Source organism: Pelodiscus sinensis, chromosome 17, assembly GCF_052426305.1.
Source record: "Pelodiscus sinensis isolate ZL-2025 chromosome 17, ASM5242630v1, whole genome shotgun sequence".
Lineage (NCBI taxonomy): Eukaryota > Metazoa > Chordata > Testudines > Trionychidae > Pelodiscus > Pelodiscus sinensis.
The window spans coordinates 26,201,067-26,217,549 of NC_143068.1; the positions used below are offsets into that span (position 1 = coordinate 26,201,067).

A 16,483-nucleotide genomic window follows, 5' to 3' on the forward strand; every position below is an offset into this window, starting at 1 on the left:
GACACCACTCCTACCCCCTGGCTAATACCACTCCATGGACCCAACCTCCATGACTTGATCTCACTTCCCTTTAAACTCTGTTCTAGTTCTATCCTTCACAGCCTCCTGCAGCAAGGAGTTCCACAGGTTGACTCTTTGCTTTGTGAAGAACAACTTTCTGTTACTAGTTTGAAGCCTGCTACCCATTCCTTTCCTTTGGTGTCCTCTAGTCCTTCTTTATGGGAACTAATGAAGAACTTTTCTGTATGCACCGTCTCCACCCAACTCCTGCTTTTAGAGACCTCTATCCTGTCCCCCCTCCGTCTCCTCTTTTCTAAGCTGAAAAGTCCCAGTCTCTTTAGCCTCTCTTCATATGGTACCTGTTCCCAACCCCTGATCATTTTAGTTGCCCTCCCCTCTCCCACCCTCTCTCTTCCCCTCTCCCACCTCCTTTTCCCAGTCTCCCCCAGTTTTGTTCAAAAAAGACAGATTCCATTTTGGAAGACACGTTATCTTTATTTTGTACATCAAGAAGAGGGACTAGGGAAGGGTAAGTGGAAGGAGGTGAGGGAGGAATGGGGCACGAGCCCCTAATGGGGAGGACTGGGCTGGCTCTGCGGGCTTCTGGGGGTGGAAGCTCTCCTGCAGCCCCCCAATTGCCCCCTCTCCCCAGATGGCAGCCTGCGGCAAGTGCAGCCGGGCTGATGGCCGAGTGCTGTGATGTGCCCAGTGTGGGCACTCACGGCACTCCAAGCCAGGACTGCTTTGCAAGCGGGGCACCCCTGAGAACTTTCTGTCCGGGGTGGGGGTCGGGACCCTTTAAGCACAGCCCTCGGCTAGCCTGAGACAGCATCTCCACGCTCCGGCCATCCTTAACCCCGCTTCAGGGTCCACTTAATGTGGACGCGCTAGTTCGAATTAGCAAAACGCTAATTCGAACTAGTTTTTAATTCTAGATGCGTTAGTTCGAATTAGCTTAGTTCGAATTAACTAATTCGAACTAAGTTCGTTCGAATTAGCGCTGTAGTGTAGACATACCCATACAGGGGGAGTGTGAGAGAGGCTATGGATTCCCCCTTCCCCATCTCTCTCCCCCACCACAGCCAAGTGGCTTTGAGACCCCCACCTGGACTGGGGATGTACTTCCCTAATTCCAAACTGTGGGGAAAGAGCCTGGAGCTGTGCGTTGGTGTTGGCTCCGGCTCTGACTGCGCTGGCAGAGGCTGGGGATGAAAAGCAGAGTGGGTGCGACCGGGCAGGCTTTGGAATCACAAACAACAAAGATAAGGCTTGAAAGACAACTCTTTATTTGGAACGTGTCCAAGTGGTTCTAATTAAATCCCATGAGCAACAAGTTTGGGCAGTAGCACAGGGAGGGGTGGCCCCAGTCAATAAGATCCACGCCAAGGGCACGCTGTTTCTGCTCAGGAACACTGACGAAAGCATCATGGGTAAAAAATCTCAGGGTTAACACAGGACAAAACTCTCCTGGGTTTTTTTATGCTGTCTAGGCAGGATCTGAACCTGTAAAGGAATTTCCCCAGAGCCGTACCAAGTGATAGTACAAAAAATATGTGAAAAGAGCCTAAAAACACCGTCTCCATCACTGGTGTTAGTGGCCTGGAGCTGGAATTGTGCTGAAGACAGTGATAGCTTTCAGATGGTATTAGATTGTAAAGAACTTTTATACTAAAACATTCTTGTCAAAAAAGGGGAACAGGTTTATTGTAATTTTGGAGGTGGGGAGGTTACAATATGTACCATTCCTTGTTCTTTGACCAATGACTCTCCACCTCTTCTCACAGACAGAGTTGGGCGAATGTTGATAAAAATGCAGAGCAGATGGAAGATGCTCCTTATACAGATAAGTAGATTGTCACACTGGATGACGGGGGGGAGTGTTGGAACAGTTTGTAAATAGGGGTGCTGAGAGCCATTGAACCAAATTGAAAACCTTATATATAATGGAATCCACTTCAAGCCAAGAGGTGTGTTGCTTCCCTTCCTCGCTCCAGTACCTCTGCTTCAACTGCATATCATCTTCACGCTGGACTGCAGGCTAACCTGTAAGAAACTTCACTAAAAAATCCCTTCTTGGGTGAAGTTCTGTGGATGGCATCATTGTTTTCATCACCTCATTTAAGTGACATGCATCTCTGCTCTCTGTGTCGATTCAAATATCTAGAGTCCACTTTTTTCCCCAACGGTTTAGGTGGAGAGTTGGAGTTAGGTGAAGTGATTTCCTGCTTTGGACCTGGGGAAATTCCATGAGGTTCAGCTACAGGGGTCTGGTGTCATTGCTGCTCCTGGGGTGCCTTGATTTACTTCCGAAGCAAGCTACGCTGCGGGGGGGCGGAGAGGGAGGAAACAAAGAAGTCAGAAGCCATAAGGGGAAAATCCTGGGCTGTCTCAGAGGGGAAGCTGTGCTCTTGGAATGAACAGGGGGCTGGGAACTCGGACTCCTGTGTCCTGTTCCAAAATCGTGGCCATTTCCCGTGTGGCTGCAATACTTTCCACCCCATGGCAGCACTGGTTTTCTGATGCTGAACTTGTATTTTGTTTCACCTGTTTCCAGCCACAGTTTGGCTACTCATTCAGGGTTTCATATGCTGATCTCTCCACTAGGGCCAGCATGAATTTGAATGTTTCAGGCTCAGCACCAGTGTAACAAGTGTAGGGGAAGGTGGCAAGTACCCAGGTACTTCTCTGGTAAAGCAGCATACGGCACCTCTAGACTGCAGCGAGCAGTGATTTGTGCCTGCAGCCTAGAGCTGTACTATCCTTCCCAGGGGGCAGCCCCTATGCCCAGCTGGAGCCAGGGAGAGATCTCACTGCAGAGGCTGGACACTTAAGATGTAAACATCAGTGGAGGCAGGTATTTTTCTGTGGGTTGTCACCATCCAGCCCACAGTGGGCGTCAGAACTCGTCTGATTTCCTGGACGCTGCCTGTCCAGTTCACACCAGCATACAAGGAGAGACACCTTATACTGACTGTTGGACAGAGGCCAGGTTTCTGTGTAACACAGGCAGATCATTGTGCAAGCTACCCCTGCACTGCATGCTGGGATAGGGGATGCAGGCGGTGGTGCCTCATGTTTGCAAGAGTTCTCCATTATCTGAGCTGCTTCTGCCCAAATGCTCTGGAACTCTGGGTCCAGCACCTGGAGATCAGAACAATGACTGAGCCGGGCTGAGCTCCCCAGAGACAGTTAGCCAGGGTCTCCTGTCATCAGGAGAGAGGCGACCCACGTATCCCGAGACCAGGACTGTACCTCTCTGAGGCATGACGCAGTTTCTCCCACAGCCAGTTTCACAGCATTTCTTTGGCCCCTCACATTGATGGTCATGATCACAAAGGTTGGGAGGATTAATCATAAGACACCGGACAGTAACCACTGGGCAAGTCCCAGATTTGGCTGCAAGGGAAGATGGCAGAGTAAACAAACCCTATCCCCGGATACTAGCCAAGCCCCGAACATTGTTCTCTGCCTGCTGACGACTCAGCTCCAGTCCCCTTGGGGCCTTACCTCTCACCCTGCTGAGCCCTAAAAGGAGGGACCCACGCAAGGGATTCCTGCAGACTAGCTAGAGTTCTGTGCGATTCATTCCTGTGGTGCCAGTGATTCTGTAGCCCCTGTGCCATCACTCCTCATTGCAAGTAACTTTCAACAGCAAGGAGCAGGGATGTCAAATCTGTGTGGCATGCAGGTACCACTGGGACTAAAAGGAGCGGCACCTGCCAAAGTGGGAGGGGCTACTTGAGTCAGGTAGGGAGAGGGAGGCCTGCTTGGCCACACAGCACACGCCTGCCCTACCTGCCCCCGATGGGCTGGGACAGGGTGTGAGCTCACTGCAGAGCGAGGCGGAGGGTTAGAAATACTGGCTTGGTGCAGGTCTTTGGCTGGGCGGAAGGCAAGCCTTTGCGCAGGCGGACATGCATCACTTTGGTGTGCCAGAGCACTCCAGGTTCGCCTTGCATTTATTAGGAGGATCTACCCAAGACAGGTATTCTCGGTCACTGGGCAGGTCCTAGGTTTCACTGCATCAGACTGCGCCCCTAGCACACAGATCTCTAGCTACTCAAGGCTGAAATGCTGTCCTGGGCTCAGCAGGACCAGAGGGAGCATTCCCTGGGGGATCAACACACACCAGTATCAGCAAAGAGGCAGGTACCTTGCTGAGGTGGAACACAGCTCCGTCCACAGATGGTCTCACAGCACTTGTCTGTTCCAGCACACTGGCTGTCTGATACACAACGGTTAGGAGGATTATGCATCTTGCACCTGACAGGAACCACTGGGCAGGTCCCAGATTTCACTGCAAGAAAGAATTGCCCAGTATAAATACCACCCTGTACTATTGGGCAGCATAGGTGACTCGTGGTAGCACTCCAGAGATGCACCACCTCCATTTCCCCACCAACATTTTAAATGCTAAATGGGGTGCCTGCCCCTCTTGTACTCACTCCCCAAGCACCAGTCACCAATGCTGGGCAGCATGCTAAGCTCCAGTGAGAGGCCCTGGCTATCAGGCAGCACACAGCCAGTGGTAGGAGCAGGCAGGGCTCTGTGAAAGGGCGAGGGATAGCTCAGAGGTTTGAGCATTGGCCTGCTAAACCCAGCGTTGTGAGCTCAATCCTTGAGGGAGCCTTTTAGGGATCTGGGGCAAATCTGTTAAGGATGGTATGTGGTCTTGCTGTGAGGACAGGGGACTGGACTTGATGACCTCTCCAGCTCCCTTCCAGCTCTATGAGATAGGTATATCTCCATGTACAAATTCTGCTAGTAGTTGAAAAGCCTCTACTGGCATTCCCCTGCCGGGCACCTCATGTTGTTCCCTGCTCTGCAAGGCAAGGTGTAAAATGTCAGCATGGACAAAGATTAACAAGACTGCAAGAGGGATGTGGCAGGGGGAATTGGGTCCTCTGTTGCTGAGGGGTGAGTGACTGAAGCCTCGTCATCTGGAGATGAGAATTATGGAGGGAAAGTAGGACCCATGCAGGTCTCTAGCCAAATCCTTTAGACCCCTGCTACTATCACTTTTTGGACTTATCTCTATGTTGCCAGAGATCAATGCCTCAGCAATCAATTCACTGGTCGTTGATTTATCACCTCTGCTTAGACGCAACAGATTAATCCCCGAGCACTCTCCCATCAACGCCCGTACTTCCCCCAGAATGAGAAGAGTAGCTGGCATCAATGGGCGAGCAGCCCCTGCCAACCTTACCATACGCTGTGGTAAATACGTTGACTTCAACTACGCTATTTGCAATGCTGAAGTCACATAGATTATATCGATGGCGGGACTTAGTGTAGACAAAGTTCTATACTGGCAGATCCCTGGTTGAGAGCAAACTCAGGTATACCCAAGAAGAAAAGAGTTCCTGGCTGTGGTATGTGGAATGGAGTGATTCTATCAGTGTCCCTCTGGCCACTAGTGCCTTTAGAGACAATTCTACAAGTCCCCTTCTTAGTGCTCCAGAGAGATGTGAGCACATGTTGCTGCCCCATCTGCTCTACCAGGTAGAAATCAGGTATTGTCCGAGATGATTACTGGAGCTAGCTGACTCCCTGAGATCAGCGTCAGATGTGAGAGGGGGTCAGGACACTGAAACCACTAACAGGATGCACCTTCTCTCAGTTACAACAGCAAAGCTGATGGAAATCCAGGAGGCTATGGAAAAGGACTCAGCAGAGCGACTGTAGTGGAGAAAAGCCAAGTACTGGGAGGAGGAGAACCATACTGTTAATATAAAAAGGTGAGCTGAGTGTGCAGGCTAGAATCATGATTTGTGGGCAGGTAGCTGTCGTCCTTACCCAGGTATGTAAGGATGTCGTTCAAAAAAGATGTGCTTCATACCTGGGCATAGACAGCTGTCTGAGGGTATGTCTATACTGCACACTTATTTCGGAATAAGCTATTCTGAAAGATATATTCCGAAATAGCTCATTTTGAAATAGCACGTCCACACTACAGGGAAGCCTCAAAATTAGTCCGAGGCAGACTTCTCTAATGTGGACGCGCTACCTTGATTTAGAGCCCCAGGAGGCACTGGGGAGAAATTACTTAGAATGGCCCTGGTGAGGAGCTATTTCGAAATAGCAGCAGTGGAGCGTCCACACTGCCGCTATTTTGAATTAGCTATTTTGAAAGAGAAGTTATTCCTCATGGAATGAGGTTTATGGAAGTCGGAATAAGCCATCCGCTATTTCGTATTATTTCGAAATAATGGAATTGCTGTGTAGACGCTCGCACTGTTATTTCAGAATAACACTAGTTATTCCACAATAACAGTGCAGTATAGATGTACCCTTAGAGTGTTTATTGGCCAGGATGAATATACAACTCTGCTCCTTGATAGAATGGCGTGGCAGCTGCCATAAACAGCGGGGGAAAGAGATTCTCTTACCACATGAGCTTCCTGTGGCTATGTCTACACTGCGCGGGGGGGAGGAGGGGGGGTTCGGGATACCAGAGGTATCCCAAAAAACCCCCGCTGTGTCCAGGGAATGTGTTTGTACGTCTGCTTTTTTTTTGTGGAAGCGCAAACATGCTCTTTCATGAGGAAGAAGGGGGCTTCTGAAAGAGGGTTTTTTCTGACATTTGGCCCAGTCTAGATGGGCCAAATGTTGGAAAAGCCTCTTCTGACAAAAGAATCAGAAAAAGCTACACAAAATGCGGAGTGCATTTGCGTAGCTTTTTCTGATATAAGACACAGTCTAGCCCTAGCCTGAGGGACGAGATGGGAACACACTTACTAACCTTCAAAGAAAAGCAGCGCTTGACAGTGGTGGACTATGGCTCAAATTGCTGGGAAGTCAATGCCCTGCCTGATACATGAAGCAAGTTGGTGATTGTCAAACTGAAAGGCTCGCCTTGTGAGACATGGCATTCTGGCCACTGTACTCACTGAAAACAAACCTCAATTTGCCTTGGCAAAATGGAAGTAAATTGCATGCAGATAGGAATCTGACCACCACATCTGCTCCCCAACAGTCCTACAGATTAGCCATCAAGTGGAATCAGATAAGAAAACAGCTCAGAGACTGTACACAAGGAGGGCCTACAAGGATACAGAGCTCATCAGAGAATGAACCATCCAGAGGCCAAGTCCACATAGAGGGAGGAATCTTTATGGGGAGATATTTTTCTAGACTTAGAGATAGGTGACAGGGAGACAGAGATGTGTCACTCTCAGATGAGGAGTCCAAACAATCTCAAGGATTACATAGCCACCTGAGTCTATGGTGAAGACAAGACTAACTTGGCTACACACTAGTAACCTCTGGCTGAAGGTGGTCAAGGTGTCAATTCTTTGTTTTTAATGTTTATATTAAATTGCTTGTAAAATAGGGAAGATGTATCATAATCAGGGGAACTGAAGTCAGAGCCCATGTTCCCTGGGGAGAAAGTCTTTGAGGTGACACAGGGAAACTGGGAATGTGAGGAGTTGGGCTGTAATCAACACAGCCATATGGACAGAGAAGTTCAGGTTGAATAAAGCTCACTCGTTCAGTTTCACCTGCATTCAGCTTCTTTTTGTTTTTTTTTTTGCTAATGAAGCACCCCGATGAACAACAATTTACACCGGGACCTTTGAGTTCAACGTCACCCCAAGATAAACTGTGATAAATATCTTGCAAGAATCTTACCCAAGACGTGGTGAGAAACTGGCTTCCTTTAATGAGAAAAGATGGACCAGTGGCTAGGATACAGATTTGGGAGACCTAGGTTTAAATTCAATCTCACTCTCCCTGGCTAACCTTGAGCAAGTCACTTAGAACTCAAAGAGAAGATACTGGATAGATGGACGCATGATTTTATTTGACGTGGTAATTCCTACATCCTTTGAACAGGAAACAAGAGGGAATCTTGAAACATTTTCTATTTTATAAATTCTCGCCTGTTCCCAAGTGACTAACATACAAACAAAAACTGCGAGCACGGGACGACATAACACCTCCAATGTTTCTATGTACCTGCTCAGCCACTCAGGAAAAATTCATATGCCACCCAGCTAATTAGCAGAGTGCCTACAGCTAGGTTTTGGGTTTTTTTGATAGTGCACAGACAGGAAAACACAGAAGGAAGAGTTGTGAGACTTTTAAGAAACAGACCGACAGATAAGAAAATGGCCATCAAGAAAATAGAGGTCCTTCTACACCTACCAATTTGGGCAATAAGAGGGACAAGTGACTTGATTTAGAATCCCATGAAGGTGGGTTGTGGTCAGGTGCAGCCCGTGACTATAGGCCAACTCGGCTGTTGCCTAGGGCGCTGCCTTCAACAGGGTGCCCGATGATGACGTCACGGGGCACCCGGGGCACCCGATGATGATGTCACTCCAATGGGGGCACCATTCGCATGTTCCACCTGGGGCGCCAGCTGCCGCAGCCCACCTCAGACCCCTCCTGGCTGTGGTAGAACAAATGTTCTGACGATTAATTACTTCAGAGGTCACTCAAAGTCCACAACAACTGGTCCCTTCAGGAAAGCTACAGTTCCATGCGCTTCATCCCTTTAGAGCCAGTGATTCTCTTTATAACCCCAGTGCTATTCTTCATTTCAGATCCACATCACTTTGGACAATGAAAGTCCAGGAATGCCACGTGTGTGGAATGAAGGACTACCAAGGGCTAGCATACCTTGAAGTGAGGGATGCCTGAGAGGCCTGCTTGGACAAGCCCTTCTCCCCCGCCATGCTCAATGGGCTGGAATAGGGGATGATCTTACTGCAAAACATGGTAGAAGCATTAGAAATACTGACCCGATGAGGAACTTGGGTTGGGATTCATGCACTGCTTCCCGCAGCTGGACATGCAACACTTCATGATGCTGGGGCAGTCGTCGTCTTTTTTACATGTATTAGGAGGATTTATCATCTGACACTTATTCTTGATCCAAGGACAGGTCCCAGCTTTCACTGTAACTATCAAACAAACCCTGTGTTACAAGGAGAAAAACTAAGCATTCAGCACAAAGTTTGGTTCTTGCTAAAGGCTGAAATACTGTCCTTGGCTCAGCAGAGACAGGGCAAAAGCTCCCTGCAGAGCCACCATCCCCACCCGGGCTATAAACAATATAGCAGGTACCTTCCTGAGTTGGAATACAGTCCAGCCCACAGCCGGTGTCACAGCACTTGTCTGTCCCAGCACACTGGCTGTCTGATGTGCAGCGGTTGGGGGGATTGTGCATCTTGCACCTAAGAACAACAACCGGGCAGGTTCCAGGTTCCACTGCAAGAAAGAAGTGCATGGTCTAAACACCACCCAGTATGCTGAGCAACAGCGCAAGGTGCTTGCTACCAGGCAGAGCGCAGACTGCGGTAGAAGTAGGCTGGATACTGTCAAATTCTGCTGTGGGTTGAAAGGCCTCCACAGAATTCTCCTGCACCTAATCCCCTCTGCCAGCCTCTGTGTGTCATTCGCAGCTCTGCCACTGCAAGGCAGGTGTGAAATGCTGCCATGTCAGCACGGACTGAAGAAGCACAACACTGCAAGGGGGGCCTGGCCGAGGGGACTGAGGGATGAGTGGCTGAAGCCTCATCATCTGGAGGGAAAGGAGCCAGGCCAGTCTCTAGGTAAATCCTGTGGACACTGTCATCCCAGACCCCTGCTTCCCAGCCATGCTGTTTAATCATCCATTTAATGCCCAACCTGGAGGGGGCTTTGCTGCTGGCTCCCATAATAACAACCTGTGCTACTCTAGTTGTAACTACTTAGAGCCAGCAAGTCCTGTCCATTTGCTGGGCTGTTCAATAGAGGCAGGGCCAGAGGCCCAGAGCAGTGTCGCTCTGTTGACTTCGGTAGAACTACAGTCATTTTACATCAAGTGGGGATTTGGCCCTGTCTACTCGGAAATGCATTGGGGTGCCTGGCTGTGAACCTGTCCCCAACAAACCTCCCCCATGACCAAGCAGGCTCAGACTGAACTGATCTGATTAAATATTCACAAAGAGGAGCTGCAGCGTTGGCACCTACTGGGGGATTTGCATCAACCCCCACTCCAAGGTCTCTGCATTCTCAGGATCAGTACGTGGACAGTATAAAACCCTGCTAGTGAGATGGCCTTGGGCTCATATCAGGGCACAAGGACATTTCCTTTCTCTGATTCAGGAGCAGCTGTGATCCCAGAATGTCAAGGTTGAGGGTCAGTAAAGAGAGCAGCCAGCCCTCTTAGTGCTGTCTGGGGTGGGGATCCCTCCCTACAGCCCAAAGAGCCCCCCGCTCTCTGCCCTCCCATGGGTAGAGCTGCCAGCAGCTGCTCACAGCACTTACCTTGGAGGATCTGTTGCACAGGTAAGGTCATGCCAGTCCAAGACGGCTGTGCCATCCAGAGGGTGAGGGTCCCTACAAGGAGGAAGATACCAGCTGACTTCATGGTGCTGTTGGGTGCCAGGTCTGAATGCCCATAGCTGAGCCAGACTGGGATTTAAGCTCTCACGTGGGCGGGGTTGGAGAGGAGGCATCTGGGTTCCTTTCAACATCCTGACCTTCCTCCCCTTCCATTTCATGAGCCGACACACGTGTCTGCCTCACCCCTTCTTAGGAAAGAACCTCCTCTGCTGGGAGGTTTTGCCCCTGGCAGAAATAGGGAGTTCCTCACATGACTCATCAGCAGCTTAGGACAATGGCCTCTACCTGCCCACACCCCAGCTCCCCTCTGCTCCCAAAGGCATGTGTATCCAAGGAGTTTAAAGCAATCAGTGTAACCCAGAAAAGTGCTGACAGGCTCGGTCTATCCGGCCAGCATAGGCCACATTCTCCTCTTGTACCATTGATTCACAAACCATTCAAAATACAGATGGGGGACAGCCATTCCCTCTGAGACTTTAGAGTTCAGCATTGCCCTGAGAGGAGCTGTATTAAGTGCCTAGATGTAACATCTGACAAAAGCTTCCCCTAGACCAGAGTATAGGCTCAAGACTTGGAAGACCTGGATCCTGGTCTGTCTCCTTTCTGTCGGACCTTGGGCAAGTTGCAGGAGGTCACATTTTCAAAGGCACGTAGCTGGCTGAAGATGCAGATTAACAGGATTCTTCACGCCACATGGCATCAAACTCCATTGAAACCAAATATTTAGGATCCCCTTTGCCGAGCTGGCATTTTCTTCAGAAGACAGCAGTGGGTGCATAGGTGCTTTTGAACATACCCGTAGGCTGCTATCTGTCCCTGCAAAAATACCTCTGAAAATCTGGCCCCGAGTCTCTCTGCTTCGGTGGGGAGCTGCGAGGGCAAATACATCAAAGGTCTGTCTCCAACAGGTGCTAAAGGCATCTGAGACCCCCTGCCTGCATATATGTATCCTCATTAGCGCTCATCGCACTAGTAAGGTGAAAATAATAGCATAGTGATGCTAGCACAGGCAGTGGAAAGTGATGAAACCAGCTAGCTATGCTGAGTACAAACCCATGGGTACGTGGTTGGCACAGTAAGTCTATGCCACTGCTCACCCCACCCAGCCTGTGCGACGCCAGCTATACCACCACTGATGCAGCAGTAACTTGCTGAGAGCTAGTGTCAGTATGCCTGTGTGAGTTGTGAAATCACACCTCCACCTCCATGCCGTAGCAGCTTCAAATTCCATGGTGATGGGGGCAGGTAAGTACAGAGGTAGATTGGCAAAGTGGTCACATTATTCCATTATTATCCAATATAGATGTTGCCTACGGCTTCTCAGAGAAAGGACACTGGATGGATGGGCTAGGGCCCTCCTGTGGCATGGCAGTTCTGGCATCCCCGTGTTCCTGTGCAGAAGATGCCAACTCAGCTGCTAAACAGGCATCAATGTCAGAGAGAGCCATGGATGTTCTGCTTTGCAGACTTTTGCCAATTAGCTAACCTACAAATAAAGATTGTGAGAAAGGACCATGCTAACACTCTCTCTCCCTCACCCTAAAGACTTCCCGCTGTGCCCTCCTGAGCAACCTGCTTGCCATCAGGATGATAGGGAGAAATGAGAAGGAAAAGCCATGAGAGTCTTCAGAAACTGACTTTGATATGCTGGCTTCCCTCTGACCAAGGGCATCAATAAAAGCTATGTTCTTCTACACCTGCCTGTTGGTGCAATGCAAGGGACCTCGTGCTTGGCCAGAATTCTGTGCAGGTGGACGGTGATAGAACAAATGTTTTAATGATGAATTACTTCCCTGATCTCTCAAGGTCCAACACAACATACTAGGCCTGATTGTCTGCTGTTACCATGGTGTGATTCCAACGAGGTGAGAAAAAACTGTGTAAAACAGCTGTGATGTCATGAAGAATCAGGACCACTTTTTTAATTGCGCTACTAAATCCTTACAGGCATGGGGTGTACTTTGCATTGTGTGATATGATCTGATTAGAATATGACCAGAAAATCCATTGTTGCTACCACTTTTATACAATTGCGACAAATCTTATGCCAAGTATGACACATCGCGAGAGAGGGTTCAGCATGCTGCAGGCTACCTAATCCGGAGCCTGCTTGTGGAGACATGTTAGAAAATTATATAAATGGTGTTTAAGGCCATTCAATGCTAGATAGGCCAGAACTTTGAAATACAAACCTAATTGTGCATGTTTATTTATATATTTTTTTAGATGTTAGCCATGTAAACAGACAGATCCTCTCTCAGGCCTGTACACAGGAATTTCTACGGGGGGTGTGGTGGGTTTTTTTGTAAATGTGGACCACAAGGGCATGAATGCACCCCCTATGGTCTCCCCAAGTAAGTGGGGATATCACCCCAGCCTTCCCCCTGGCCAGCTGGAGCATGCTTACTTGGGGAACCAAGGGGGGGCTTTTACACCCTTCACACCGCCCCTGCGTACGGGCCTGTCTCTATTACTATAGATATTTAAGAGATCAAAGGGAATATTAACATTTAAGCAAATCTTGGGAGAAATTATTTAATCCTCCATATGTCTCTTTTAAATAGTTTATCACAGACTTTATAGATAAAAAGTCTAAGGGGTAGCCATGTTAGTCTGTAGCTTTAAAAACAACTAGCAGTCCTGTGATGCCTTAGAGATTAACAAATATATTATATCATGAGCTTTTATGAGTAAAACGGTAAGGACTGCTCATTGTTTAATGGTTAAATTGCCTTATGTTAATTACCATGATGTTTGGGAAGCGGAAGATCACATCAAAAGCTTATTGTTCACCCAGGACTGTATAGTCAAGGGGCTGTCAGGAAATGGCATAGGAACACCATGGAGTCCTGATCCTGCTGTCTCTCATCTGCTTAAGGTTTTGTGCAGGGTACACCCAGAATATGATGTTGGACATTAGACTATAACCTATGGACTAAATTCTAAAAGAGCTCTTTGCAACTACAAAGCTCAACAGCTCTACTATGAATCTGCTCTTAGAACTGTACTCATGTCTGTTTGTATACTGAGCTTTTAACCAATCTTTTAATAAAGTTTAGTTAATAAGAATTGGCTGCGAGCATGTATTTGGGATAAAATCTGAAATATTCATTGACCTGGGAGGCAATGTGTCTGATCCTTTGGGACTGGTAGAACTTTATTTGACTTGGGTAGAAACCTAAGGCTGAGCTGCTTGAAGAGAACTGTGTGGTCAGCTTCTGGATGACTGTGACGGGGTGTCTGCCCCACACTGGCCCTTTAAGGGTTAAAACCCAGCCCGGGATAGGGCTGAGAGAGCGGAGCCCACAGCTGAGGTAGAACCAGCCAATTAGGGCCAAACTGGGTCTGTATAAATAAGGGCTCCTGGAGGGATAACACACACTCTTGCTCTACCTGGAGACCTGGTTGCCAAGGAAGCTGAAGGCTTCCTGAGACAGAGCAGTGCTAGGGAAAGGCAGTTACAGCGGGGGGAGCTCTGCCCTGACCTTGCTTCCAGGCTGCAGGGCCTGAGTATATTGGGTCTGCAGGGAGATAGCCAAAGACGAAGAAGGCAGCAAGTCCACACCCCCTGCCAGAGATGAGTGGCCATTTCAGACTGCAGTTTGCCCCTGAGGGAAGGGGCTAGATGATGGCTGGCAGTGAGTCACTGAGGCAGGGCAGGTATAGGAGGATTGGGGATTCCCTGGGAAGGGAGGACCCTAAATTGCAGGTGCATTGACTTAGGACAGCACTAGGAGCAAAGGGTGCTATGGACAGGACAGGGCACTCCAGGGCTGAAGAACTAATTTCCAGAGTGACTAACTGGAGGTGCCGTGGGGGTGAGTGCTCACCCTGTGACAATGACCAGTAAGGTATCACAGAGGCTGTTTTGTGCTGTCTTGGTAAATCCCAGTGTTGGAATAACCACCAGCTTTGGGGAGTGGCTGCCCTGTTCTTTGGAGTTCACCCTAACTGAGTGACTTCAGCTGGTTCCTTGGAACCCCGGTCACACCTTACTCCGATTTTAATGAATGTAGCAAAGTTGTCAGGGTAGCAGCTGGAAAACTGACTCAACCAGCCCAGCTGATGGGGATGCAACGTAATGGCAACAGAAGTGATTGCGTCTCTGAGTCTGAGCACTTACGTAGTTGGTTGATGACTCTTTACTCAATGCTCCCCTGATGTCTGTCCCTGGACCATTCTAATCAAGCTGAGCCTTTGCTGGAACACAGAGATGACATTGGCATGTGATGATGAATGGATTTACCGTGGGACGTCTCTGTCGTTAGCTTGAGCAAGTCCCATCGCTCGAGGACGGAGAGCCAAACTCTTGGCCCTCGTTCCAGCTCCTAGCCACCCACTCTGCCAGCTTCTGTGTAACCCACCCACCTGCTGGGTGTGGCTCACTGTCGCATGGAGTGGCATGTAAACCACATACAGAGAGAGAGAATGAGTTTGCACTACAGCCTTAGCTGAGAGCCAGCTGGCTTTAGATCAAGTGGTAGGCTCATGCACTAAGCTCCAGAGGTCCCAGGTTGGGTGGCATTACTTCCACAGAGTCAGTGAAGAGGAGCAGAAGAAGGCGGGAGTCGAACACTGCACTCCAGCTGATCTTTGGTTGGCAGAGGGACTCCTGGGCTACATCTAGACTACCCGCGGCTTCAGAAAGAAGATATGCAAATTAGGGGGGAATTTGCATATCATCTTCCAATCTCAAGAGTTTTTTTTTCAGAAAAAAAGCAGTCTAGATGGGGTTTTTCGTGTGAAAACCCCCTTTTTTGAAAAAATAAACCCCTGTAAACCTCAGTTTCTGAGGAATAAGGGTTCTTTCAAAAAAGGGGGTTTCATGTGAAAACCCCCATCTAGACTGCTTTTTTTTTTAAACTCTTCCGAGAAAGGGATCGGAAGAAGATATGCAAATTCACACCTAATTTGCATATCTTCTTTCAGAAGCCGCTCTTTACCTCTTCTGCATTCTGCCCAAAGCCCCACGGTCAGAGGAGCAGCAAGGTGTCTTAAAGACACATTCATCCCTCTACATACCCCATTGGATGATGCAGCCCCCAGGGCTCCCAGCGGTGACACTCGTAGTACCCCCAAGGACAAAGTGACATTTTATTTCTCACGGACTTTAATTTGTGTGGCTGCTTTTCTGAATAGCAGGGGCTGTTGGGTTGAGCTCTGCCCTTGACGGAAATCTCTAATGGATCGAAGCAGGTGAAAAGCGACAAGGTGTTTGTGGGACCCGTAAACATGTCAGGAAAGAAGCTTTAGAGCAGAGTTAAAGAACTGGTGCGAGCGGCGTGTGCGTACATGACAGAACGGCTGAGCAGGGCCTTCCAAGGCATGTGGGGAGGCTGCCTCATTGTTAGAACAGCACAGCAGACTCATCCCAAGATAAGAGGCTGTGGCCACATCTGGGCTAGTGAAAAATAAACAATTGGGCACCTTTCATGGGACAAAGTTGCCATGCTTTTTGGTCATTTCATTTGAAGGAGCACTCCGCGGTGCCATTTAGAAGGGGCAGGGAGATCCAGACCTCCCCTAGATTTAGGGCTCTACTTACTCTAGCCCCAGACAGAGCTCTCAACTGCAACACTGACTGAGTGTGATATGTGATTAATTCCTAAGCTGGGAGCAACACACACTTTGGGGCAGGGAGTTTGTTTATAAACAAAGGCAGGGTGATGAAGGCTTGTTTGTAAGGTAATCTAAGGATCATTAGATGATTCCAAAAGTTTTGTCAGGCACTCCCGTTAAAAGATGGGAAACAAAGGATGGGAATCAATGGTGAGAATGGAGAAAAGGAAATAGTGGTGTCCCCAGGTATCCATATTGGGACAAATGCAGAGGCAGCCCGTGACTCTAGGCCGACTCGGCTGTCGCCTAGGGCGCCGCTTTCAACGGGACGCCACGTTCCGCCTGGGGTGCCAGCTGCCGCAGCCCGCCTCGGGCCACTCCTGCATACATGAGCTTGAAAAAAAGGTAAACAGTGAAGTGGCAAAATTTGCAGATGATACAAAATGTATTCAAGATAGTTAAATGCAAGCCTGACTGCAAAGAGTTACAAAGGGATTTCACAATACTGGGTGACTGGTTAACACAATGGCAGATGAAATTCAATGTTGATGCCCATGGCAAAATATAATCCCAAATATACATACAAAAT

The 16,483-nt window shown here is 48.8% G+C and overlaps 1 protein-coding gene across 3 annotated transcripts; it reads right to left on the reverse strand.

The window, feature by feature from the left end:
* Positions 1–1,263: 1,263 nt before the first annotated feature.
* Positions 1,264–10,416, reverse strand: LOC102445965 (antileukoproteinase-like). 3 transcript variants are annotated; one of them, XM_025183997.3, is made up of 6 exons: positions 10,258–10,416; positions 9,073–9,216; positions 8,748–8,909; positions 4,154–4,297; positions 3,253–3,396; positions 1,264–2,316 (listed from the first exon to the last, which is right to left on the reverse strand). In XM_025183997.3, the coding sequence occupies exons 1-6, from the start codon at positions 10,358–10,360 to the stop codon at positions 2,258–2,260; spliced, it is 756 nt and encodes a 251-aa protein (XP_025039782.3). In that variant the 5' UTR covers positions 10,361–10,416; the 3' UTR covers positions 1,264–2,257. The 3 variants fall into 3 exon arrangements, with proteins under 3 accessions (XP_025039782.3, XP_075757392.2, XP_089625834.1); XM_075901277.2 differs by having other exon boundaries at positions 1,264–2,321; XM_089769708.1 differs by lacking the exon at positions 9,073–9,216 and having other exon boundaries at positions 10,258–10,415.
* Between the last annotated feature and the right edge of the window lie 6,067 nt (positions 10,417–16,483).

Coding starts and splice junctions, on each gene's coding strand:
- LOC102445965 (XM_025183997.3), bottom strand. CDS start 10,360: ATGAAGTCAGCTGGTATCTTCCTCCTTGTAGGGACCCTCACCCTCTGG. Junction 9,217..10,257: donor TGTGCAACAGATCCTCCAAG/GTAAGTGCTGTG, acceptor TCTTTCTTGCAG/TGGAACCTGGAACCTGCCCG. Junction 8,910..9,072: donor CTGTATTCCAACTCAGGAAG/GTACCTGCTATA, acceptor TTTGTTTGATAG/TTACAGTGAAAGCTGGGACC.